The following is a 27,852-nucleotide window of genomic DNA, read 5'->3' as shown; positions in this document are numbered from 1 at the left end:
ATTTGGGAATCAAGCACAATCATCATGACTATAAGCTCACATTTGGTTAAACAAAAAAAATGGAGGCGTTGGTAACTCATCCGGTCAAACGATGAGTCAAAGTGTGGAGTAATAAATCTTGCATATATGACTCTAAATACAAAAAAAAAAAGCTGAGATCATCACCAGTAAGCTGAGCTCAGGGGAATAGTTCGGTTTATTATCATCAGTGCCGTTCAGGGATTTTCATGCAAGTTTTATTTTACTGAGCGTGCTTCAAAGTTGCATGACTCACTGGGGACCAGTTAATGGTCCCTTTTTTTTTTTTTTTTTTCCCTGTGGCGAGGTTCAGGTCAAAGTTTCGTTTTGCTCCTGGACATCGTGTTAACTCTCCACCCGAGGCTGGTAACCTGTGTGAATTTCAGAGGGTTTTCCCATCAGCCGCTCGGTTCTGGCTTTCAACGCAGGAACCTGGAGTCATCTCTGCTGACCAAACATTTCACGGGCTTTCCCAAACGATGTACAGAGTAGGAACATGATTTTTTTTCTTGATAACAATGAAATCAACCAGCAGACTGTCCTTCATATCAGAGGGAGCGACTTTCTGAGACTTTTGAATCTTTATTTTAAAGCATCGGCTTCGCTTGTACTTGTTATAAGTCGCTGCTGTGCGGAAAGTGGGGGAAGCCGTCACGGATTTAATTGACGGTTCTGATTGTTTTTTTTGTTTTTTTTTTAAGTAATGATGATGTGATCTGGAAATGCTGTACTTGGACTATTCAGTGTACCTTGTAAGCACTGCCTTGCCCCGTTATCTGTGTAACAATAAATGCTTCAAGAAGCAAATAAATGAAAATGTTTTACTTGTTTTCTGCACACCGATTCGTCACAATGTCCAGACAATAAAATGTTTATTCTGGGAGGTGAATCGTTTAAGGCTACATTATCATTTGACGACCCGTACCAACACATTTTACAGTGACAAAGTCCGTTCTGTTTTAAAAGTTCATCCAAAGTCCAAAATACGGGAAAATAAAACCTGGGTTTTGATGTTTAGTCTATTGGCCAAAAGTGCTTGTAAAGTTTTTCACAGATGTCACACAGAATAGATTAAATATTTTTACATTAATGCACACTTTGCAAAAAAATATATAATATAATATACACCCATTTTTTTGCAGATTCTGTTTACATGTTATTCTGCATCCTCAGATCAATTAGTAACTGCCACATGTCCCAACATGTTAGCTTTAAAGTGCCTGTAAAAGGTGAAAAACAGCAGCTTCGGTCATTCCAAACAGTGACAGCAGTCGGATGACGAGATTTCTTGGGATTTCCGATGCTTTTTTTTCCTGCAACTCCAAACTTAGCACATTCAGGGACAGCGCAGAAAACACACGCAGACGTTTCTCCCTGAAACCATCGATCTGATTGTGTCAAACTGTCGTTTCTGGGGAATGGAATACCTTCATCAGTTTGTGAGCAACGGGTAAAAACTCTGACTCCCAGCATGCTCTGTGGAAATCCTCCTCATCATCTTCATTTTGTGTCCACTTCAGAGCCTCCTCTTCATCTAACGAACAGCAGAAGGGGAGTAGTGAGAGACCTTAGGTGTGTTTTAAACAAATCAATTTTACGTGACAGACAAACACATTATGGTGCATGGTTTTGAAATTAAAGAAAACCGCTTCATGGGGTAATAGTCCCTCTTACTCTAATCTCCTTAGCATTAATCAGAGGATTAAAGAGAGCCACAGTAACTCTGGGGTAGCAGTAGAGATCTACAACTCAGATGGGAGGACAGTTTTTAATTGTTCACTCCACAAATCTGTCCGAAAAAAGAAGTCTCATTGAAAGATTACATATGAAACGTAAGGGATACAGCAAACGCGCTGAAGAAGGCATACAAGGTTACTTTTTGGCCCGAATGTAAAATGCTGTGTGGCAGAAATCTGGCACTGCACACACACCGTCTTCATGGTGACATACCCTAACCCTAAACACTACAAACAACCCTAAACAGACAGCCAGAGCGGTAGTGGAATGGTTTAATCAACGCACACTTACGTGTTAGAATGGCCCAGCCCTACATTGAGAATCTGTAGCAATATTTGAAAAACTGATTGCGGAGCTCTCTCGGCTCAGTTTGACTGACCTTGACCTGTTTCGCGAGGCAGAATGAGCAAAAATATCCAGAAAAGACATTCTTTGCAAAATTTGCAGCCATTTTGCTTGCAAGAAAAAGAAAATCGAGTAAATTTTATGCAAACCTTCCAGTTTACATTAATCCACTACTCTGTGTCACACAACATCCCATTCAAACTAATTTAAGTTTGCGGTCACAACGTGACAAAATCTAAAACAGTTTCAAATGCTATCATCATTTTTGCAAGTCACTGTATGACAGAGATATTTTTATCCCCCCCCCCCCCCCCCCAATCAGGTGACAGATGTCAGTGGGAGTGTGTTCTTTTCCAGTTTGCATCCCTGCCCTGGTTACGTAAGGACCGGTCATAACCAACCTGAGTACGCTGCCAGGATCTCCAGCAGCCGCTCTCTCTCCTCTGTGTGCAGCAGCTTGTCAGAGCCGTGACCAATCAGGTTCCACAAGGCCTGACAGGCCTGGCCTGCCAACTGCCAGTCAGCCGGCCCGAAATCCCTCAGACAGTCCACCAACCTGCCCCACACACACACACACACACACACACACACACACACACAGTGCATGTGACTCGAGGAAGGAGAATTCACATGACCGTCGGGTTTGTGAGCATTAGGTGCACTTCACTGGACGCTGGGCCAGAACAGAGTGTCTGGGAGGTGGAAATAAAATCAAATGTTCCAGCAGTGCTTGGTTTTCACGCAGGTAAACGGTAAACTGCAGCAAAAAAAAAAAGAGAATTACACAGCCTTTTCTTTCAGCTCCAGCTCTCATCAGTTATACAAGTTATTCTGGAAAGACTTCAGTGAAGCATTCGGTCTGAAAAATCCTCTTATTGCTATGTTAAAATGTTATGAACTGTCAACCGGGATCAAAGACAATTAAACTGTCAACAAGTCTTTAACGACGGCTTCTTGTCTAACGGCGATCTACTGTGGTCTGCCTCAAGGCATTTCTCTTTGCCCTCTTCTTTTTTCAGTCTACACTAATGATTTGCCTCATGTATTAAGCCAATCTTCAGCTGCCATGCATGCCGACGATCCAGCAACATTTTATTCTGATTCAAATGTTAACTATATATCAAGTGTACTGGAAAACAAGATAGGTTCACTTGTGAAATGGGTTTACTACGACACCATGATTTTAAATGTTAACAAAACCAGATCCACGCTAATCGGATGTAAACAGCGGCTGAACAATAATCCACAGTTGCCTCTTGCAATAGAGAGCGTTGTTTTGAAGTTACAAAAGTGAAACCACTCGGTATCATCATCTGTCATCGTATCGATAATATAATTAGTAAAACGGGTAAAGATATTGCTGTTGTTAGAAGATGTTCCTCTTTGTTACTCCCACAGTTTTGAAAGAGGTTGTACGATCTTTAGTTCTGTCTCGCTTTGATATTGCCTGGTTATATGGTCTGCGGCTAACAAATTAGATCGGTCTAGGTTACATCTAGTCCTAAAATAAGGCTGCTCTCTCTCTGCACCACACTTTATTCTGGCTTCTTCTGAACAACTGGTTACCATACCAGCTTTATTTATAGAGCATTTAATCACTCACCGCATCAAAGTGCTGTACACAGTAAATAAACAGCTGTCACATGATAGTATTAAACCAATAACAAAATCAATAAGACCTGAATAAATAAAGCGTTCTATACTAAAATAATAGATTATCATAGATATAGATATAATCATAAATTCACTAAAACAAGGTGAAATGGAATGAATTACTCTATAAAAAGTAGTAGTAGTAATCCAATTGAACAATGTTAAAAGTCAAATCTCTTATTGTGCCAAAGTTCGAAGAGAAGATATGGTTTTAAGAAGGGATTTAAAATCTAAATTTTAAATGAAGAGTCATCAGTTCTGTCATCAGACAGAATAGTTTACTCATATTTATATAGAAAGTTATATTAACAGGCAGACAAGAATTATTTTATGAAAAACTTGTTTATCCTGATCAAATACTCTATATATTCATGGGAGATAAAATTAACTAAACTGCTCTAAAACAAACATTTTACAATAATTGGTTTTCTAGAGAGCAATTCAGAAATGGAATGAACTACCTAAAAAAAATAAACTACCTAAAAACATCAGAGCATTAAATAACATGCTTTCTTTTAAAAGACCACTGAAATCTGTTTTTTAAACTAGGTTGGTGTGTGCAATTTAAAATGTAAAGTCAAACTAATGTGCATAGCATGTCAATGTTAATATTATTTTATTATCTGTATTAAAATTCTTTGTACTTTATTAATGGGTCCCAGGAAGATTAATAACCACCTTTAGTGGAAATTATAGGAAACTAATGAATAAACAAAGAAACACTTGCGAAGAAGATTTCATTTGATAACTTTCTGTTTAAGCACAGGTTTATGTCTTGCTGTCTCCAGCTACAGATTATGTTTTCTTTTCTTATCTCAGCTAGAAACCCCATTTCCTCAGAAGTTCAACTATTCTCAAACAAACCCCAGCACTGCTCTTTTTTTTTTTTTTGCTGGCAAGATAAACTTTCTACTTTCCTCCAGTTCTCTACACTAAATTGCCAAATGCCATTTATCATTTAAGAACGTTGAGGGGAATCATGGTGATATCCAGTAAAGTCACATTTGCCTCTGAAAGGCATCACAGAAGCATGTTTATCAGGAGACACAAAGACGAGCCATTTATCTCGGTGCTTTTGTCCTTACTTTGCACAAGCCCCCTCCAGCGCCAGACAAACCCGGTTGGGAGGCTCTAGAGTGAGGTTGGTCAAGACCCCGCAGGCGGAAAAACACATCTCGGCTCTCTTCGAGTTGAGCAGAGTCACCACAAACTTGTGCACTGAGGGAGAGGATGTGGACAACAAAAAAAAAGAGGAAGATAAGACAGCAGCTATCACCGGAGTCAGCAGCCGTGTTTATGTCATGAAGAGTTGGTCCTGAAGATAAACCCGGCTTCGGTGTGATGCAGTGGTTTACAGATCTCCCCGCTGCGCCGAGTGCATTGAGAGCTTAACCACAGCTTGCTTTAAAGAAAATTTAAAAGTAAATTACAGCTGGAACCAGATATTTGTATTAAAAAAAAAACAAAAAAACAGCTCACCACTAATTCTCACCATCTGACATGGAATCTACATAAATCTTTCCTGTTGTGCGTCCGTTAAGGATACTAAATTCTTCACGGGCGGAGATCAGGGCTTTGTGATGGCCACTCCAGAACACTTAAATTAAATCCCAACTACATCTATGACTAAAAACCTACTTGTGCCCAGGCCTTTAACCTCCTGGCTAATGATTCGGGATATTGCGTCAACATTTCCCCATTCGATCATGTTCTCTCACCGCGCTTTCATCTTCTTCCACCCAAGCCTTCATAGCTACGACAATGCTGTCAAGCCTAAAAGCTTCTCCCCTTTTTCCTCTAAATGCAACTACGGTCAGTATGGCCAAACACCTGGGTTGACGTTTGAGCGGACTGCAGGACACGTCTCCAAAAATAAGGGCCTTTCTACCTGATCGTGTGTATCTGCAAACTAGGGCTGGGCGATATGGATTAAAAAATAAATCTCAGATTTTATCATACTAAATCCGATTAATCGATTTTTTCCCTCCTTTTTGTTTCATAAAAAGATATTAAAGAAATTATTTTAAAACCTTGCTTTTTATGTCAAGCATTTCGTCAGGGAGTTGACCTGGATTCAAAGTGCAACTAAAAACAAGCTGTGAAACATGCAAAACAAGATGGCAGCCGTGACATTATAAACAATGAAAATATAACAAAACATTTGCTGCTAGTGGTATTACACATTGAGCTAAGAACAGGCTTCGCTGCACTTGTGAACTTCAAACTAAGTTAAAAAAGAGTAAATAAGTAAATTAAGTAACTCGTATTATGGTAAAAAAAAGGTTTCCACTTAACAATATTTTGACAATAATTTTGCCTAAACATATATTCAGCATCACATGCTGTTCTCTTCATGGAAACCCAATGAGTGTATTGGCAAAATAAAATCCAGATTTTCCAAAAATGAAATCCTAAAGAATTGTAAATTCGAATTAATCGATTAAATCGATTTATCGCCCAGCCCTATTGCAAACTATAATCTGTTTTTGTTTTTTTTATTGATGCTTCTGGAGAAATGTCTATGTCGGTGCAGGACTTATTTCACTGTGGATCACAACTCTCTTAATGGATTCCTACTGAACAGATGAATGTGGAAGTTGTACATAAGGACGAAGTCGACTTCTGGAGGTCCATCCTTCTCCTGATAGCTTGGCTGACTTCTTTTCTGTCATGTCACTCAAGGAAGCAGCGTGTTTGAGGTATTGCCATAAAGTACATCTGTAAATGTTCTTCCAGTCAAGTTTAAATGCACAGCAATCTTAGTGTATGTTGAACTTTGGGGGAAAAAAAATCTTCCAAAGATTCTCCTGATTATTCTGGCATTGAACAAACAGAAATAATCGTGATAATCCTGGGAAAGGTTAAACGGGAAAAGTTTAATTTCATGTCAGGCAGTGAGAATTAATGTTTTGTGCTTTTTTTAATACAGTGTATACACTGCAAAAATGGAACTAAAAATAAGTAAAATGTTCTTAAAATAAGTGTATTTTTCCTTGATTTGAGCAGGTAAATAAGATGATCTGCCAATAGAATACGATTTTTGCACTTAAAATAGGAAGAATTCATCTCCATCATCTTATTTCAAGTGCATTATATCTAATTATCTTATTTTAGGGGTAAATATACTCATTCCATTGGCGGATAATCTTATTTACCTGCTCAAATCTAGGACAAAAACACAAATTTTAAGAAGATTTTACTTGTTTCTAGATCCGTTTTTGCAGTGTATGAATATATCTTGCACTGATACACATTTGTTCACAGAAGACAATTAAGGGCAACATTTGTAAGTCATGTTATATGTGCCTTGCTTATGACACTTCTGGCAATTTTTCAAAGAAATTCCCAGAGGAAATTCCTAGACGGCTGCCGTCTGTTCAGGTAAATGTGCAGACACGTTGGTCCAGGACTTTTTCCACCCAGGCTGTTTATGATTGTTTTTGTGATAAAATCAGCAACACATTCAAGCAGCGTACAGGTATGTAGGCGAGCGTTTGAAGCAGCGGGTTTTACCAGCTCACTCAGGACTAAAACAATAAAGTCAAACAAAGAAACCTAATCAGTTTATTGTTGATGTACTGTTTTGTTGGACGTATACCTTTATTTTCCATAAGAAAGTCCCGCACGTCCTTATGCAGTGACAGGTTTCCATAGACACGGGTGGCCTCCAGCATGGCATCCATGCTTGAGCTAAGCAGCAATTTCAACATCACTGTAACGCAAAGAACAAAAAAAGTCCATGAATCACAATATAGATCGATCCACCTCATAATTCTACGCTCAAATTTCTTCTTTTAGCCTCACACTTTGCAACGGTGAGCTGATTGTGTCTGATCTCAGAGTTTTCTTCTTGGTAGTAGGAGAGGTTGTTGATGGCGGCGGCGGCGTTCACCAGCAGCTCCTCGCTCTCGTGCACAGACCTCAGCTCTGTGCCGACCGAATTACCAAATAGACAACAGGATTGAGAAAAAAATACCAGTTTGTATGACATCGAGAGCAAACCCATTTTACTTAATAACGTGAAAAATGACTAATCACAGTAAGATTATGATCGTTTCAGATACATTTTTTTGTGTGTGGGGAAATATATTTGCTTTAAGAGCTACAAATAAAATGCTTTGTAGTGCAAAGATGAAAAAGTTGGATCCAGATTAAAGCAACGGCCCTTTTATTCGACACAGTTAAATATGTTTAGGTGAATAATTGCTGAGAACTACAACAAATACTACATAAAGGGGTTTGACGCTTTCAAGGAGTTGAAACCATTGAAGCACCTTGAACCTCTTCTTCAGAGCAGAAACATAACAAAAACAAATATGGCCGCCTTTCATATTGGTTTCAGCCCGATACAGTTGATTTGGTAATACAAAGGTCAATGCGACCAAGTCCAACAGAGGATGCCACCGCGATCAGCCTTCAAATGACGTCTGTTCCTGATATAGCGGCAGATGTCGTGTGCTCCGTCGTAAAAATCGCGGATATTGCGGTTTAGCCGTCAGCCGGCGCCTGTGTCTCACAGAGTTTGGTTTCTGGTTCTGACTGGAAATGCTGCTTTGTTTTGCCCCCCCCTCTCCCTCTGATCAACCTGTGCAACAGATAGCAGCTCAGCGTCGTGTGAACTCAAAAACACGACATCAGCGTGCCAAGTTCGCCGTTTCATCTTTTACTGAAAGTCTCTCGCTCCTACCTCCGGCGCATCGTGTCGTTCTCAATCTGTCTTTCATTCCATGCACCACGCAGGGAGCGCGCTTGCATGTTACCCCTGGTTGTTTTCTTAACTCTTTCACCTCCAATTGTTTATTTCTCTCCAACTGCCACAAAGCGAGGTGTAGGAGGCGAGCAGCACATGAAGAGTTTCACACCCTCCTACGTATCAGCCCAACCTGTCCTAAACTAACTAAACCGCACGGAAGAAATTCTGTGCAAGCAAACCCGAGTCGGCTTTGAGAGGCGACAGAACATCCTGCTCCCGCAGCAAAGCGCTTTTGCTCTGTCAGAACTACAAAAACAGGTAAACCAAAGGAGGATGTGCGATCTGTCGAGCAGAAAGCACCGAGATGGTGAGAACTGACAAAATGAGGAATGGGTTTCCCAGCATTGGGGAAGTGGTTGGCTGCCTTGTGTACGTAAACGCCACTAAACAGCTAATTTTAAACCAATCAAAACTGCGGATAGACTTACAATGCTTTCTTTCTTTGATGGCGACGATATGGGCAGTTGCACAGGGCAGCAATAGAAAGGGGGACCTTACAAGCGCAAAAAAATAAATAAAAATCTACTTTATTTCTATTGCTTTGCATGCATGTGCAGTCAAAGGGGAGTTGGAGCCCCCCCCCCCCTTGCTACTGAGAATAAAGAAGCTGTTTTACATGCTTTTGCGATTGACTACACTGCTTTTCTTCGCAAGCCGGATTGTAGATGATTTCCTGTGTTTGGTAGATTATGGGATGGCAGAAAGAGGAGCTCGCTCAGAGAGCTATTTCAGTATGAACAGTGAGTAGATGCGACATAAATTACAGGGAAAAAAAGTCTGATATGCTTGTAATTTTGCACCGTTATCTTTGCACTACAAACATGGCTCAACATTCTTCTGCACACTTTTTTTTAAAAATGCTTTTCTCTTGCACTGTTACATTCTTATCACTGCTGCACTTTATATTGTAATGTTATTTCATTTCAACTGCAATATCATTACACTGTTGTAAACTGTACGCAACGAAATGTCGTTTTGGATGCACTCTGTGCACGCAAAAGGACAACAAACTTTGTCTAAGTCTAATCTAATTATTCCCCCATAAATGTTTCAACTTAAAGAAAACAGATTCTTCTCTTCTAACCTAATGTCTCCATCAGAAGCTGAATGCATGTGGCGTTTGTAGCCAGTGACGGGCCCACGGCTGGATGGATGCACATGTTTGCCAGCACCCTGACCAGCTTCACCAGCACATCGTCGGCAGCAGCAGCAGCAGCAGCAGCAGCAGCAGGTTCTCTGGAGGAAAAAGCCTCTCTCTGCGAGGCCGTACTTAACGACACATTTCTCCTCTGGTAGCTGTTGTAAATTCGGAGGAGCGTGGGCATGCAGTCCTTGCACTGAAAGAGCTGCTGCCGGGACTCGTCGCTTTTGGCCGTGAGGTTACCGAGGGTGAAGAGAAGACGCACAACAAGGTCCTGTGGAGAGGAGAGGTGGAGAGTAGTGACCTGTTAAAGCTGATGCCATTCACCGGTCTGAAATTCCAAATGGGTTAGTGTTCGTTTTGTTCTGGCCTAGACCGAGTTGTTTTCTAAATTTCAGGCGCTGTCTGTATGTATTTACCGCTTGAAGTGGGTTTGTTAAAGCATTTCTGAAATTGAAATATTGGACAGATGAAAGTAAAAGCCACAGTTTTTATTAATCCAAAGCAGCAGCTTCCTTTCAACCAACCTCTGCATCCTCTTTACACCTGGACCAACCTAAATGCACTACGTTTGTTTTTTTTCCTCATTCCCTTCTAGGTTTTTTTCACTCACACAGCAGAGGAAAAAAGAAGTCCTATGTGCCCTATAAGTTTTTTTTTCTCTTTATTGTATGTAGAGCAAAGAACACATGAGAACACAGAGGGGGCTTGTGGACTCACCTGCTTTTGGAGATGTTTGCTCAGCAGATCTAAAATTAGAGCGTAGCAGTCGGGGGTCCGGGCCAAAGTGAGACAGCACTCGGAGTAAGAGGAGAGTTTGCTGAGGGGGAGAGGGGACATTAAATACCACTGACCAATCAACCCGCTGAGAACACTGCTACGGAGACTAACACTGCTCAAACAAACAAAGAGAGGCTGGGATCTGACCCGTTTCACCTTGTAAAACCTTTTCTCGTTTCTAAATCTGTATTTGCATTGTGCTCCGCCTCCTTTACTCTGATTAAGCAGGATATTCTAACCCCTAAATAAAACTCAGTGCAACCAACTGCCTTGACAGGTCTCCTCAGTAGCCAATAAGGTCCACCTGTGTGCAATTTCAATCTCAGTATGGATACAAACGTTCAGCAAAGGCCTCAGTGGTTCGTAAGTGATCGTGAAGGAAAACAGCGGAAAGGTGAGAGATAAGCTGTGGAGATGCTTTCATCAGGGTTAGGTTTTAAACCAGTACCCCAGGTTTTGAACATTTCACAGAGCGCTGTTCAATTTTATCCAAACAAAAAGTAAGGAGAACAGATCGACTGCAGCCTATCAAGACATGGCCGTCCACCCAAAGGCACAGGCCCAAAAAAGGGCGGAGCATCAGGGAAGCAGATGAGAGGAGGGAAGTAACTCGGCAGAAGCATCAGAGATCCACAGCTCAGGTGGGAGAACCTGCGCGCAGCTGGAGTGTTACTTCTGCAAGTCACGCCGCTGGCCTTCATGGAAGACGGCCAAGAAGGAAGTCCTTGTTGAAAAAGGAAACCCACTAGGCGTCGCGCTGTTTGCAGTGTACCTAAGTCATGTGGGAGACCCAACAAAACATATGGTGGAAGGTGCTGTGGTAAAAACGCTGCGTGCTGCGGGCGGTGAAAAAACCAGCACCGCACATCAGCCCGAGCGCGACGACCCTGTGATGAAACGTGGTGGTGGAAGTGTGATGCTGCGGGGAAGCTTTTGCTCCAGCAGGGACAAGGAGGCTGGTTAGAGACGATGGGACGATGGATGGAGCTAAAGACAAGGCAGTCAGAGCTTTAGACGTGAAACTTTGATGAGCGTAGACAAGGGAAAACAGAAACTGTTTCTGTTTCTGTGTAACCGCTTCGCATCGAGGCGGCTGTGTGGCCACCCTCAGATCTTGTTTTTAGACTAGAACCCATTTAACTCGGTAAGGAATCCTTTTGAGGCAAAAAAGAAAAAAAACAATGTCAAAAAAAGAGAGGAATGATTCTTTTTTTTAAAATCAAAATCCATGAAACCATAACAAAATTAATGCATTATACCTGAAAATTCTGGAGATGTTGGTGCAGATGTCTTTGTCTTCGCGGTAACGGTGCAACACCAGGCACAGGGCTGGGAGCACGCCGAAGGAAACGAATGGTGCGCGGGAATCCGAATGATCTGCAAGGTTCCTCAGGGTTGCCGTTAGCTTTAAGGGTTAGAGCGAGAGAGAAAGACACGGGGTGATATGTTAAGAAAAAACAGAAAGTTCGCTGCTGGCCTGTGGCCTACAGGGTGCTCCGCAGAGAAGACATTTTCACTAAGGAAATAAATCATTCTATCACAAGAAGGAAACTGTAATTCCTAACATATGGCCACACTTAGAGATCTGGAAAGTCACCGTGTGCCCTCCGACGGGGGGTAATGAGCTGTGTTAGATATCAAATGACAGACTGGTTCAAGATGTTTGTTTGGGCCAGCTTATGCGGTTTGAAGCGATCGTGTCGATGAATGAAGTGGAGCAGCGCAGCGTGCCTTTGGACCGCCGTGGCCTGGTTCTGCAGAGAACATCAGGCCCGCGGAGCAGCGGGGTACCAGACATAAACAAAAACATTTCAACCTAATATTCGGAAAATCACCCATATGCCAAAAAATACCTTAAAAGTACAAGCAGCTGACGTGTAACAGCGCTTTGGTTGAATTTTAACGGACGTTAGAGTCAGTGGTGGGGTTTGAGACGAACCTGGACCAGGATGTGCCCTGCTGCAGTCACGTTGCTGTCTGTCACCATGCAGAGCTTCTGGATGACTTCCTGTGCAACACCAATACAGTTCTTGGCCAGCAAGAGCCCGAGGATTGTGGCGTTCCCAGAGAGAAACTTTAAAGTGGCGACGCAGTAGAGCAGAGCTTCGCCAGATACGGGCACGTCTTCATTGTTCAGCACCGACAACAGGGAATCTAGCAACACATAAATAAATAAATCATGCAGATGTGTCTCATTTGGTGCATACTGAGTGCCAGGATACTGAGAAACGAAAATAACGTCACATTTAATAAAGTATGTTTGAGAGCATAAAGCTACAGAGTGATTAGCCGCTAAAATCTGACCGATGACGGAGGTTTTCTCAAAGAGGATGTCGTTGCTCTCGCTGCGGCTGATCTGGAAGACGAGTTTACAGATGTTGAGCAGGTTGTTTCCACTCACGCGAAGCTAGAAAACATAAAGATAGAAAGTTGAGTCACTTTACATTAAGATGCCTCCTGTTTTTTTTTGTTTGTTTTTTCTTAATCGAGACTTATGGCAGACATCCTGACACGCACGCAACCGCACACCCACGCAATCTGCAAACTCCCACATCACTCACGGCGAGGCAGAGCTCAGCGATGCGCAGGTTGAGCTGAGCGGAGTCGAGATCAACAAGGCGGAACAGAGTTCGCAGAATCCCGGACCTCCTCTTACAGCGTCGACCGAGCATGTCCGCGTCCGCCAAGGTGCCGCGCAGACGCTCACACAGATCGCACAGGCGGTCCACCGAGCCCCCGGAGCTGCCTGGGCATGGCGGAAAAAAAACACACACACGCAGCAAAGTAGTCATCGCAGGCATGGACAGAACATGACAAAAACTCAGACAAACACATTTAAACAATAAAAGCAACAGTTCTGTCTATTAGCGTCTAATCGTGTTGCTAATCGTGTTGCTAATCGTGTTGCTAATACACCCTAACCACAAACCGTGAGCGTAAAGTAGAGCATAAATAGATGAAATGAAATACATTGAAAAAAAAATGGAGGAAGTGTCTCTGAACAGCTATTTAGATGTTACCACAGATTCAGAAGTGGAGCTGGTCTGGACTTTGACTGGGCCATTTAAAAACATCTCTTCAACTTTTTCCCCCCACCATTCTGTCACGTTACAACCACAAACTTCAGCACGTTATGGGGTTTTTATGTGATAGATCGTGCATGTGTATTCAGCCCCAGCTGAATCAATACTTTCTAGAACTTCCTGTCACTGCAGTTGTAGCTGCACATCTTTTTGTCTTTGTCTCTACCAGCTCTGCACATCTGGACACAGACAATTTTTTTTGTCCATTCTCCTTGGTAGAACTCACTACGGCTTTCTTCTTGCTCGTTCGCCTGAAAGACCAGATTTGAAGAGTGTGCCAACAGACTCTTTCTTGTGAGTTGTGGATATCTGCAGTTCCTCAATGTTACCACGAGACTCTCAGCTACTTCTCTGATGCGTCTGCTGTGCTACTTGCTCTTGATGATGCTGTTTGTTCACTATAATGTTCTTTAATTACCAATTCAATCACTTCTGAAGGCAATTGGTTGTTGCACTGGATTTTATTCAGGGCTATCAGAGACCGTGAAACACGGCCCGTGCATCCCTTAAGAAGCAGTGAGCTGCCACTGTGGGGCGCCCGGGGAGCATTGTGTGGCTAAGGGTCTTGCTCAGGGACCCATACTGGCAGTCAGTGGGATTCGAACCAGGGAACTTTCTCAGAATGCAAGCTCTCTAACCACTGGGCCTTTAGGGTGCTGAATACATGTCACACGTTTTAGTTTTTATTAGTAAAAGAATCTTTTTAACAACATTTATCCCTTTCTTTCCACTTAAAAGGGTGTGCTACGTAATGTAGGTGTAACAGATAAAATCCCACTGAAACACACTGAGGTTTGTGGTTATGACATGGAAAAATGTGGGAAGAGGTTGAAGGACAGAAATAGTTACCCAGAAGAGCTTTATCTGTGCAGTACTGTGCATGTCAGCAGAAAATTCATTTGCCTTCCTCCTTTTAGAGGCAGCTTTGAGTTTCAATGGTTAAATGCAGAAGAACAATACAGCAACAGGCAGCTGACGCAAAGGAAGAAAAAGGGTGGCGTCTTTTCCTTGTTTTTGAGGGAAGATAAATGTTTTCCTTGCATAAATGAGAGGCCGTTTCTAAGAAAGGCCCGACACCGTCTCACGCTCTACACTTCACTGCCATTTCTCACAGAATCTCAGCCGTGTTTTATGCATGAGCCGGCAGCCCCCTTAGAACAATAAATATTTCATATTTATCTTTCAAATGAAATTTCCATTAAATTTGTAGAGTATTAAAATATTTAAGGACGCAGATTTCATTTCATGGCTGCCAGACTGCCGTTTCAGGCTAAGAGACAGATTCTGTACAGATGCCAAACCTAACACTGTTCTGTTTGTCTTTCCTTCGGCGGATGAGATGGCAGCGCGTTTTCATTCGGTGAGACTTTATGCATGACTATCTGCCGGCGTTGAGAAATCGATTTCTCAGCCTGCTGGTTGAAAATTAAACATAATAAGGAAAGACGAGGGAAGGAGGACTGACAGCAGAAGCTAAGCTGTAATAAAAAGACAAGAATCCCCGCCACTGCTAAAAGGAATTCAACATAAGACTTAGAAGCAAAAACATAATATTGTGCTGAAAGGAATCAGGAGTTATGCATGTACTGTGTTTGCAGTTTACTTTGCTTTACCCACGGTAGGTTACCTGCAGCCGCACTCTCCAGCTCTTGAAGAAGAGGAAGAAGCACATTATTCCACATCAATGACTCTGCATCCTCCTCGTCTGTGCATGTGGTGCTGCCTCCGTACCCCGGCCCTGAAACTTGTAGAGAGAATTGCAGTTTGCCAATTACCTCCTTGCAAGCGCAGAGGTGGTGAGCATGGTTCACAAGTTCACCATCTTTAAATAAAACAGCAGGAAGTTTGATGCCACAGCTAAAAGGTCACCATCCACAGCTAAACTTCCTCTTATTTCTTTCTGCACTGATATGAAACAGTCTGCATGTGAACCAAAACCCACGTGAACGTGTTTGTGCAAGCAAATGTCTATATTTTCTCCAACACTTTTTTTTTCTGCATATTTGCATACCATGCTGCTCGATGTGATACGGCGCGCTGTGACCACACAAACCGGCCTCTTTCTGAGCTATTGATTACTTGTTCTGTATGACAGAAACTGGGCCCAGCCAAAGTTTAACAAGGTAAGGTTTGCCCAGAAACAGAGAACCGTATTTAGGCAATAACTGCCACAAAACTGGCCTCATTTCGTGCAGGTCCTCTGAGTGCATGATTATTTTACCGCACAAGGTGAAGCTGAAACTACACTTACAATTCTGCATAATGTGATAAATCTTACACTTGTGTTGCCTGGTAACTATGCGTAGCTTTGTTGGAAAAAAAGAAGAGAACAGTGAGGTGCATTAAAGAGATCTAGACTAACCTGTTTTGTGTTCTGCTCTGCGCCCCGTGGGTCCAACTCCTGAGTCAAGATCGGGCTGGATATTTTTACTGCTGTAATGACAAAAAAAAGCACCAAGAGTCAAGTTACATCAGGTTTTGTGACCATTTTTTAAAGCAAAAACCTGGATAGCTTTAGATGATTGTGCATAAGAGATAAAAAAAAGTAGAAATGAAAGAAAAACGATTATTTTAGGAGTCAAAAACTGTGACAGACCGAGAACTATTAAAACTACCTGCTTTTAAATATCCAGACCGTCTGTAAGTACGTGTGATCTTCCCCCTCCTGCCACTAGGTGTCCCTGTTGCAACAGAGGAGCTGCTTGTGAGCAGGTGCTCATAAGTCTGTTTTTTGCCCGAGCACGTTTGAGATCATTTTGCACGCAAGTAAACACACGTGGGCGTGTGTCTTTCAGTTGCTGCCTTTATTTATCTGGCTGTGGGACCGCGCACAGTTCTAGTTGTGCAAAACTCACAGCAGTCCGCCAACACACAGGAACTGAGATCTCAGCTGTGGCCGGCCCGGTTGAAGCTGTGCACGCTTTGTCGCTGTGAGCCGTCTTGCTCTGTGCAATAATGGGTAAAAAAAAAAAAGAAAAGAAAAAGTGCTTCTAAATACACGGCAGGTAGCATGCCACGCCGTGTGTTGTGGTTTCCCTCTGCATGTCAATGTTGCACATACTGTAATGTGCGTGGAAAAACATTGCCTCTAGGTGCCGGTTCGTTCATGAGTGGTGGAGCAAATTACAATATAGTCACCCTAAATAGAAATTAGAAATAAATACAGATAATCCTACAACATCCCCTTCTTTATGTTTACAGGATTTAAGTTTGATGACATAAACACTCATTTTAATGCCCCCCCATCCCTACAGAGCACATTTGCAGGTTTAGCTACAGCTGAAAGCAGACATTAAAGACACCTGTATTACACAAAGACACAAACATTTTTCTTACTTTGAAATAAGATCGGACCGAACATTTTGTTGTAGGCCAGTAAGGATTATCAAAACCATTTCTTTTTCTGCAATTTCCAAAAAACAAAACAAAAAAAAACCCCTGATATTCCTTAAACGATTTGAGAAAGCTCAGATGATGATGATGGTCATGGCTTCATAAGCCTAATTGACAGCGTTGAAATTAAATGGAGGCACACACGGCTTCCTTGCGTGGCATCATGGAAAACGGTAAAGAAATCAGGCAAGATGTTGGCATTCAAGTAAAGTTTATCCTCCGGTAGAAAATCTGTCCAAAAAAAATAATAACTATACACCAGTAGTAACAGCATGTTGTCCACATTTTGGCGTGGCCATCACAAAGCCGTGATCTCAATCCCAAATTAGCAGGCAAAATGTGTAAAGGTGTGTGTGACCAAAAGCAAGGTGGCCTACGATCCAGACGCTCTTACACCTGTTCTCTCAGGAGCGATCAGCCAAAACAGCAGCAATTCTGACGTTAAGTAAATAGAAAATTTTTTGGTAACCTTAACTGACCTGCCACAGGAGTGGACTGAACTTACTGGCAAGCTGTGAGGGGGGAAAAAAAACAAAAAACGGCTGTGTCTTTTCATAGGCAGGTAAATGTATGATCTCAACTGTGTAAGATGATTAAAATGGGATCCACAGCAGGGCTAGTTAGCTGAGCCATGCTACACTGAACATCAGGGGGCTTTGGCTTTGTATGATAGGATTAAGGGCCTGATAATAAGGTCTCTTTGTGTGATTCTGCATTCTCTGAGACATGACCTCATCCCTGTCTTAGGGCCTGGCCAGTGCAGCGCAGTCACAACGTGCAACGCTGCCAGCCTTGCCCAGATGGGCACCCAAATCTAATAGAGAGCCATTTGGAGCTGTAGAGCTCCGGCTTATTGGAGGGAGAAAACGAAAAGGAACCAAGCGGCTGTCTAATCTCCCGCATAAACATCTCACCCAACCATCATATTAAATCTGTCACGCTGTTTCCATCTCCATTTGAAGTAAGGTTGATTCTGCTTTGACTTAGTCGGTACTGACCTGATAGTATGATCAGTAAAAGAGGTTTTTTTTGTATTTTTTTAAATAGAGCAACAACGGGGCTTGTGAGGGAGGTGTATGAGCAGCGGGCAGAAGCCCAGATTTCCTGTAAAAATGTTTTATGGTGCGTCTCCCCCCACCTCCTCCTTTAACAGGTCCAGCTGCCCCCAAATCGATAAGTGGATGGATTGTAACAACAGCACCCCTGACATCATGGCCAGGGCTATATGCTCCTCAAGCTGATACACAGCTGATGAGGTCGGCAAAAAAAAAAAAAAAAAAAAAAAAAAAGAGTAGAGCTTTCAGCCTCTCTGCGTGGGGAAAGTGTAAAAGCTGACAAATGAGGAGATCGACAGATGGAGGGAGATTCATTGGATCTGAAGCTTGCCAAGAAGCTGGATTGAACTGTGACCAAGATCTAGTGTAAAGTGAAGTATATAATGGTTTAAAAGGAGCTTGAGTGTGTTAAGTTGAAGAATTTGTGCTGTCAGTTAGAGACACCCATGTTTCTCTACAGTATCTTGGAAAAGTATTCACACCCACTGAACTTTTTCCACGTTTTGTCTCCTTACAACCACCAACCTCCATGGGTTTTATTTGTTTTTTATGTGAAAGACCAACACACAGTTGAATAAACTTGATACATGATTGATAAAAGTTCTTGCGAGTCAAAAAAGAAAAGCATTTGTGTTCAGCCTCTTATAGTCTGATACTACTAAATAAAACCCTGTCCAAAAACTACCTTCAGTAGTCACCATATTCATAATTGGAGTCCATCAGTGTCTAAAGGTGAAATCTGATGATCTGATGTTTGTTGGAGAACATTGGTGAACAAACAGCATCACGAAGACCAAAGGACACACCAGACAAGGGTCAGGGATAAAGTTGCAGAGAATTTTAAAGCATGGATAGGATGAAAAAAAAAAAACAATATCTGAAGCGTTAAACATTTTACAGACCACTCTGCAATTCATCAGTCAGAAATTGATACAGTATGGTTTAAAATTAGTCGATACGCAAGAAAGATGGGCAAGAAAAAGTAATTGTTGAAAGACAGCCATAAGGGGTCCAATGTGCTGCTTACAAAGTCATGGATTGAACACAGAAAGCACATGGAAGAAGTTGCTCTGGTCAGACGAGAGCAAAATGTACGTTTTAGGCCTAAATGCAGAATTACATATGTGGTGTGAGACTAACACTGCCCATCTTCTAGAAGCATACAGTGTGAAATGGTGGTGGCACCGTCATTCTGCATTGCTTTAGCATTGAAAGGGAGCTAAATATAGGGACAATTCTGGAAGAAACCCTGGGTAAAGGCTGCAAAAGACTTAAAACTGGGGTGGCGGTTCATCTTCTAGAAAGGCAACAACACCAAGTAAATACAAAAGTATGCCAACATTTTCTGATTTTTATTTCTAAAAAAAAAGGAAAGAAAAAAACCCAACAGCAACATGTTTTTAGTTCATAATTAAGTATTAATTTGTGTTAATCTGTCACATTAAATCCTACTAAAATACAAAAAATGTTGTGATTTAAATGTGACAAAGAAAGTTAATACTTACTATTCAAAGACACTTTGGCTGACGTCTATATATTTTAGTAGCTCAATATATGAAAGATGCTAAACATTTAATGCAATGAAAACTGTGGTTGTATCCTGATGACAAGATATTTTTAGACCAAATTTGTAACATACTTAAAACAATCAGTGCTGACAAGGTTGAGTTACATGTCTAATACAAATCCCAACCAAAGATTGGGATGTATTGAATCTATTAATAACAGGTTTAAGAATTAAGGAACACAATTTACTAAATGCATTACATGGATTTTAACGGCCAATTAGTCTTACAACCTTATTAAACCACTTCAGTGGAAAAATACAAAGAGGCAGAGCGGCAAGGAATAGATTAAAGGTTTAAAGGAAGCCAAAAACGGGAGACAACTCCATCTAGTAATGGCCACCTCTGCAACCTTGTGTGCCAGTAAATCTTAAACTCGTTGTCGGGCTGTCATTAAGGTCAAACGGGAGGAGCAGGAGAAGAAGGAGAGGCAGTAAAGGACGCATACCGCTGAAGGTTTTACCTTTTACTGGCTGCTTTGCGTGGGCCGGGTTTGAGATGACCTCTGTGATCTGTAGCGAGGTCTGGACTGCAAAGTTGTTTCGCTGACAGCTGCTGTTGCTCTGGGCCTGGATTTAATCTCTCTTTGAGCCCTACAGAGGAAAAGATGAAACAAGTCATTTAGATGTTACTGAGGTGTGTTGTACTCATAATTATACTTCTTTCCTCAGCTAATGATACAACAGTCAGTTCACAAAAAAAAAAGAAAATCCCTTTATCGACTTACATTGCAAGTATGCAAGCCCAAAATTGAGTTTGTGCTTGTATATTAAAAGTCTGGTTTACATACAAAATTGTTCTCCATTAGCAATTATGTGTGCATTAAATAATCCAACATAGGGTGCGAGAGACAGGCCACTTATTTTGACAAAAAAAAAGGGAAATGTAGGATTTGTTAACATACCAACCTACAAAAGGAGAGCATTTTCCACGCCTTGCTAAAGTATTCACATCCCTTGAACCTTTTCTCTTTACACTTTTTCCACGTTACAACCACAGACTACCATTTATTTTGTTGGGATTTTATGTAATGAGCCAAGAACTGTATAATTAAAACATAGAAAGAAAAGGACACCGTTTTTGACATGCTTTTATAATTAAAAATCTAAAAATGTGGCATGCATTCATTTTCTTCCCCCCTTTTAATCTGATACCTAAAAATATATTTTAATGCTGCAAACAAACTACCTTCCAAAGTCCCATAATTAGTCAATAGTGTCAAGCTGTATGTCATTTCTAAAAACCGCAAAGGTTTGTTGAAGAACATTAGTGAAGAATCGGCATCAGAAGATTGCTCTGTTCCATCATTCAACCAAAAATGGCACAACTGTAAACCGGCCAAAACAAGTCTGTCCACCTAAACCTACAGAACGGGCAAGGAGAGCATTAATCAGTGGCACCACCGAGGCCCTTCAGCGATCCACAGGTCAGTGGGGAGAAGCTGGCAAGAGGACTGCTTTGAGTTCTGGACTCAATAAATCAAACGTTTATGGAATAGTTGTTGGTAAGATACATGGAGTTAATTAGAGGGTAAATCTGAAAGAAAATGTGATGAAGACTGCAAAAGACGAGGCGAGGAGTTTCACCTTTCACCAGGCCAATGATCCTGAACATACAGCCAGAGCTACAATAGCAGTTTATATAAAACCCATGCACGTCTTAGAAAGGCCCAGTCAAAGTCCAGACCTAAATCACATAGAGAATCTGCATCGAGACTTGGAAATAGATATAAACTGATGTACAAAGGCTTTCCATTCAATCTGACTAGGCTTTAGCTATTTTGCAAAAACCAATAGAAAATAATATCACTCTGAAGATGTAAATAGAAACATAGGACTTTTTGCTAAAAAGATAAGATGCTGTGACAGAGATCTTTTTCTCCTGAAGAAAATTGTATCTGCTGTGTCGGGAGTGCCCATTCAGCAGAAATAGCGAATCCAGTCAACTCCGCCTGATTTCCAAACAAACTACTTGATAACTCTTGCTAACAATCGATTGCGTTCATGCGCTGGCTCACTCGTCTTTTTTTTTGCTGTGTTATCGGTGACTTGGGGGAGCAGCGATTCCCTTTCCACTTCAGCCTCAGACATCTGCTGCTGGCTCGTTCTGTCTGCAAACCCCGCTATGAAGCTTAAACCTGCCTGAAGTCATAGCGGGGTCTGCAGCCCTCGTCCTGGCTGCAAAGACAGTGGAGAGCGATCTCACAGACAGCAGTGTCTGTCAGACCGACTGCAGAAGTGGAAAGGCAATCAAGGCTCCCTCGCGTAATTAGAGCACAAATGGTGCTTTCACCGTGAAGTCACCAATAAAACAGAAAGAAAGACGAGAAGTTGCTTTTTTGAAAATGAATAAACCGGTGGAGCAGAGGTCTGAAAAGATGCTGACAACAGCGCTGCTGTGACAGAGAGCATCAGCCTCCTCAGAAAATGACAGGAGGGGTGTGTGTCTGTCTTTTCCCTCTCGCAACTGCAATCTGCAGGAGTTGTCAGGCAAAGACCCGAGTGAGCTTGATTGTTATCAAGAGCGATCCGAACCTTTGAGCTCGCTAAGCAGACTGGAGCGGGCCAACAGGCCAGGCCACCTTCGGGAAAGATACTTCCCCTAAATAATGACTATTGACTCAATATGAAAGAGTTCTATTCAAGATAAAATAATATTTCTATATAATACTATATTTGTAACTTTCTTACCAAGAAAACCTCTAAAACACAAAATCCTGTGAAGTCCTAACAGTTAGCTTTTTTCTCTCTTCTCCCATGTGCGTGCACAACACTGGTGTTATTTCAACCTGTCGCCAGAGTGGGCAGACACCAGCAAAAAATCCTGCATCATTAATGCTGGTGAAGATTCTCAGTCATCCAGGTCATGGTCATTCCAAAAAAACACCTTAAACAGAGGAGGAGGCCTTAGGTTCCAACTCTCAAAAACTTACAACACAGCTTTTGGATTAATTCCAGCCAATCATCACCTCAATTTTCACCCTCATACGAGTGATCAAAACATCGCTCCTTTAAGCCAAGCCAATAACAACCCTAACGACTCCTCGTTACAGAGGAGTGGACCAGTTTTGGTCCAATCTACTGGCTTAATGGCTTTAACGACCGCCCATTACTAAGAGGTGGTCCTGTTTCTGTTGAATTTGCATGTTATCTAAGCCATTACAAGGCCTTTGTTTGGCAATTGTATAAAGCTTGGTACTGCACATTACTCCAGACTTTTTGAATTGAGAAAGCTTCCTGGAGAGGAAGTGAAACATCTTCAACTACGAAAAACAAGTCCAGTTACTTTGCTTTTTACTGCACCATTAATGCGGCGTAAAAAATTTTTTTTCTAAATATCGTCTGAGGAGGCTGAATAAAAATGCACACTGCTTACCAGGTTTCGTTTTGACATTTTGAAAACCATCGATGCTTTCATTCCACAAGAAAAAAATGCACTACCTTGAGTTTGCCTGTCACACAAAATCACAGTGAAAGAATGGGTTTGAAGTTTGTGGTTGTGCCGTGGTAAAGTTACGGGCGTGAAAACTATTTGGAAAGCACTGATGGTGGAGAAGAGTATTTGGACACAAATGTCCAGAGACCAAAAAAAAAAATACAGTAATGCAACTAAAAATAGAGCTTGTTTTTTGTGAGTCCTTGTTTTTGTAAAGGAACACAAAGAGTAATAAATCACTTTATATTAAAAGTACAAAATCTTTCATGCAGCTTTGCTCAGCAAGTTGTCTCAATTGGGCAACACAAAACAGTTTTTTCCTTTCTCACCATCTGTGCATGCTTCGGAAGGCAGCAACGATGTGAGAGGTGCAGGCTTGAGGAGGCGGGACCGAGCCCGTCCCGACCCTTTCCTCGCTTCTACCGGCCCAGTGGGGGCTTTGGGAAAGTCCTTAAATGAATCCTCAGCGCTACAAGGGACTGGAAGCTTCGGTTTCTGGAAAGACAAAACACTGAATTCATGATGTGTGGGAAATGGATCAAAGGATGATTACATCTCCTGTAAGCCCAGGGACAATCCCCTGATCAAACAAACAAAAACACACGCTGTTTGTGTGCAGCAATACTTACATGACTGAGAGGTGAGAGGCGAGTCCCTGAGCCTGGCCTAGAGTCAGCATCAAAGTTTTGAGCATGAAGACTGCGGAGTTCAAAAATATGAATCAGTTATTTTAGCATTAATAACAATAGAATCTACTGGCATTGATTCTCACAATAAAAAAACCCCAAACAGTTCAGCAGCCCTCGTTTTGGGAGTGTAAGGATAAAAACTGTTTGAGTAGATGGGAGTAGAGAAAAACAGAGCTGTGTCCGGCGTGAATGGATTCTGTTGTAATGTCACTGCCCTTCTCTTTGGGAGTCTGCAGATGTAAATGTCTATCGGCGAGGTCAGCCGTCATCCAATAATTCGTTCCGCTACAGGTTCTTCCTGTTCACATGGGAGCCGCTGAAGAATCGCACCGCGCAACAACAAACCAGAAGACTCTCTATCACTGACCTGTTGCAGTTTATGAGCAGCTGTTGAGGGAGGAGGGCGTGCTTTAACTTCCTGAGGAAACAATGTGTTGGGCTTTCCCCACCTGGTGTGAGATGTGCGTGTTCCTAGGTGAGGTCAGGAGAAATGTGGACTCCCAGGACCTTCTAGTTATCAACTCTCTCTCAACCTCTTCACCATTTATCATTTTTTTATTAGGGGAGTGTGCGAGGTGTGCTTAAATGTCTTAAAGTCCATCATTATTTGGTCTTTGAAATGTTGACGTCCGGGTTATATTTTCGCCACCAGATTGTCAAGAGCTGGACCTCCTCTCTGGGGGCCAATTCATTATTATCAGAAGTCAGACCTACTATGGTGGTGTTGTCAGCAAACTTGAACATGGTGTTGGTGGAGTAAAACGAGACACACTCATCAATATTAAATAGATAATGAGGCTGAGGACACACCCCTGGGGTGTCCCGGTGATCAGGATAATAATAATAATAATAATAATAATAATAATAATAATAATAATAATAATTAATAATACATTTGATTTAAATGGCCTTTCAGGGCAATCAAGTACACTGTCCAAGTCACACAGCATATAAACAATAAATCATGATAAAAACAACATATATTAAAGTTACAGTGAATGAGCAATTACAAAGAGTAGGGATTGTTGAACAACTGTGTTTTGAGTTTAGACCTGAAAAGTCAGTACTTTTCAAGTCTAAACTCAAAGCAGTACTGAAAAGTGTCAGTGCTGCTGCCTGGATGGAGAGAGTTCTAAAGTTTGGGAGCAGAGCGAGCGAAAGCTCTGCTCCCCATGGTGCCGAGGCGGGGAGGAGAAACAGTAAAGTGAATGGAGGAGGATGATCTAAGAGCGCGAGAGGGATCAGCGATGTAAAGGAGATCCAAAAGGTAAAGGGGAGCGAGGTTGTGGATGGCCTTGAATGTGTACAGGAGAATTTTGAATTCAATTCTGAATCTAACAGGGAGACTGTGGAGCTGCTGGACTGGGGTAATATGATGAAATGAGGGGGTCTTGGTAATAAGATGAGGGTTGATGATGTGTGCTTACCCATCCGAACCGTGTGTGGTCTGTTCCTTATTTGTAACAACAGAAACTTCATTTTTTTAACCCACAAATATAAATGTAAAATGATTTATTACTGACCTAAAGGCTGATGGAGGTCTGCCTTCGTGACCTGCCCGGACAGAGTTTGTCCCAAAAAGGTGCCTCTGTCCGTCTCTTGGAGTAAACGGTCGCTGTGTGGACTGAACTCGCAGGGATTGCCTGGCTTCTCTGACTATCTCTGCACATGTTTTCCTCAAACTGTTGCGCCGCTGGGACAAAGGGCTGCGGATCTCATGCTTCGTCTCCATAGAGCTCAGTCAGAGTTTCAGGCCTGCGTGACATTTGTCAGTTAAGTACACAAACTGAACGGTTCATCGTGCGCTGAGGACAACGGTTAAACAATTCGGATATTGTCAGAAAGGTTTTATAAAAGTAAAGTGAAACCAACAATGTTGTCTCCAGAGATTTCCTTTTTAAATCGTCATGTACTCAATCAATGCAGAAACTGTCATGTCATGAAGAAAAGTTGTTTATATATTTATTTATTCGGGTAGTCTTGTTTCTTGCACTCCAATACTCAACTGTGAAGCAAAATAAACATATTTACTCAACCACAAGCTGCCAGTATAGAAAATAAATTTTAATATTGGGTGTAGATACACATATACGTCAGTACACATCATCTCTTTCTGCTGGAGGTTTTCCTTCCCGTTAATGGGGAGTTTTTCTTTCCACTGTTGCTTCATGCTTGCTCAGTATGAGGGATTGCTGCAAAGCCATGGACAATGCAGACGACTCTCCCTGTGGCTCTACGCTTCTCCAGGAGTGTGTAAACTTCTTCATATTCTTATTGTACTGTTGTGTAATGTATTACTTACTTTTACGTAACTTATTGTTATTTTGTCTGTCATTTTACTTCTCAATCCAAGCACCAATGCAATTTCATTGTAATGTTGACACCGGTGAGCAATGACAAGTAGGCTTCTTCTACTGTTCTTTTATCCTTTATTTAATTTCTTATAAGGTTTATGTAGTTATAATTAATGTCTGTATGCTGTGAGTGGGTGAAACTGAAGTCAATTTTCTTGTTTGTGTAAACAATCTTGGTCAATAAAGCTGATCCTGTATTGCTCTCTTGGTCTGTTGCTTTGTTTGTGTTAGTCTTGTCTCCAACTTGTGTCTTAGTCACACATCCATTGAGTATCTTGTTGATTGCTCCCTCAGTATATATTAAGCCTGATTTGCTGTATTATCTGCCAGATGCTAATTGCAATGTTCCCACCTGTCCCTTGTTGATCATTTTATGCCATTTCCTTTCCTATTGATATTAGTTCAGAATTTCAGCAACCATTTTGTTTTGATTCAAGGGTTCTTACGGGCACAATACTCCCCTTTGTGCTTTCAAATCCTACATTAGTGTCCCTGGGACCATCTTACTGGTTTTTGACAAATAATTACAATAAATCCAATCCTAAGAATTATACACTTGTCTAATGTGACTCATCTGCTCCTCATTTTACAAAACGTTTTTATTTTTTACAATTTGTGGTTTTAATACGTAATTATGTTCATCTACCCCATTATAGCTGTTTTCTAAAACGTACAGTACCAGTTCAAAAATAATTTTCCATAATCTTTTCAGTTTTTTTTTTAATTAGAACAACATTTTTTAGTGTTCTTTATTGAGATTGAAATAACCTGAGATTGTTATTATTGATTATATTTGAGATGTTGGGTTATCACAAAGTCCCACCCAAAACATATTTCTAGACCTCGCATATTTAGGGGATGGGAAAAAGGCACAGCTCATGTGAACAAATAAAATACACTGAAGTTTGTGCTTACATAAAGTGGAATATACACAATATATATAAATGAATGGACTTCAAATTTCCATTGAGATAGACACTGCACAGTCATTAGTATATTAAATATGTTACCCTGGAGTAATGTACACAATAATTGGTGACTATTAAAACAACATTTAATTGAAAAGTACATATAAAGGTATTTTAGGTTGCACCACAATTAAAATGTTTTGTATTTCCCCGCTTTATTTTGTTTTTGTTAGAGATTTCTCCATTACTTGCCTCCTTAATCCTGTTGTCTCCTATTTTTGAATTTGCAACACGCGTCCATCAGAATTATAAAACCTTGGTTAAAAACATTTAGTTTATGTTCCGGACTGCTGTAAGTAAGTGAGTTAAAATACAAATGCAATTAAATTAGTTCAACTTCGGACCTCATAGGCTTTCAGTAACAATGGATGTCGAAAAAGAGCCAGTGCGCGTTCACGCTCCGTCTCTATGGTGACAAAAATGTCGCTTCCAAACTCAGACATCAAATCCAACAAAAGTCTGACAAATCGACCTAACATTTAGGGCTGGAAACTTAGCTTGTTTATTTCACCATTAGCTTAGCAGTTTGGAAGTTATATTTCTCAATAAAGATACCAAGACTTTTACTCAACCACATGTACAACGCGGAAAGCAGCAGGAAGCGGCCGATGAGACTCACGTTTGAATGAAACCTGCCGCTAGTGTAGTGAAAATAAACCGGAACACTCACCGTTAACGGTCCTCTCTGCTTAAATTGTCGAGAGAGATGTCAGTCAGAAAATAAAGCATGATTTCTAGAACAAAGCGCAAAAATAATATATGCGCAAAGAAAAAAGTGTTTCAAACTTGCAGGTTTGCGATCAGGCGTTCGACTTGGACCGAAGCCTACATGTGCACGAGCATCAGGCGCGCGACTCGTGGTGATGCGCCTTCAAAGGCAGTG

The 27,852-nt window shown here is 41.4% G+C and overlaps 1 protein-coding gene across 1 annotated transcript; it reads right to left on the bottom strand.

The window, feature by feature from the left end:
• Positions 1–706: 706 nt before the first annotated feature.
• Positions 707–27,852, bottom strand: armc2 (armadillo repeat containing 2). The gene is made up of 18 exons (XM_012867286.3): positions 27,640–27,852; positions 25,171–25,402; positions 23,588–23,657; positions 23,288–23,453; positions 19,987–20,116; positions 15,873–15,943; positions 15,138–15,248; positions 12,989–13,173; positions 12,732–12,834; positions 12,367–12,581; positions 11,687–11,832; positions 10,368–10,467; positions 9,591–9,921; positions 7,558–7,680; positions 7,352–7,465; positions 4,839–4,971; positions 2,502–2,656; positions 707–1,552 (listed from the first exon to the last, which is right to left on the bottom strand). Exons 2-18 carry the CDS (start codon positions 25,377–25,379, stop codon positions 1,416–1,418), a joined length of 2,499 nt encoding a protein of 832 aa, XP_012722740.2. The 5' UTR covers positions 25,380–25,402; positions 27,640–27,852; the 3' UTR covers positions 707–1,415.

Source organism: Fundulus heteroclitus, chromosome 15, assembly GCF_011125445.2.
Source record: "Fundulus heteroclitus isolate FHET01 chromosome 15, MU-UCD_Fhet_4.1, whole genome shotgun sequence".
Classification (NCBI taxonomy): Eukaryota; Metazoa; Chordata; class Actinopteri; order Cyprinodontiformes; family Fundulidae; genus Fundulus; species Fundulus heteroclitus.
Note: the sequence above shows the minus strand (reverse complement) of the source record. Positions and strands in the feature narration are given on the sequence as shown.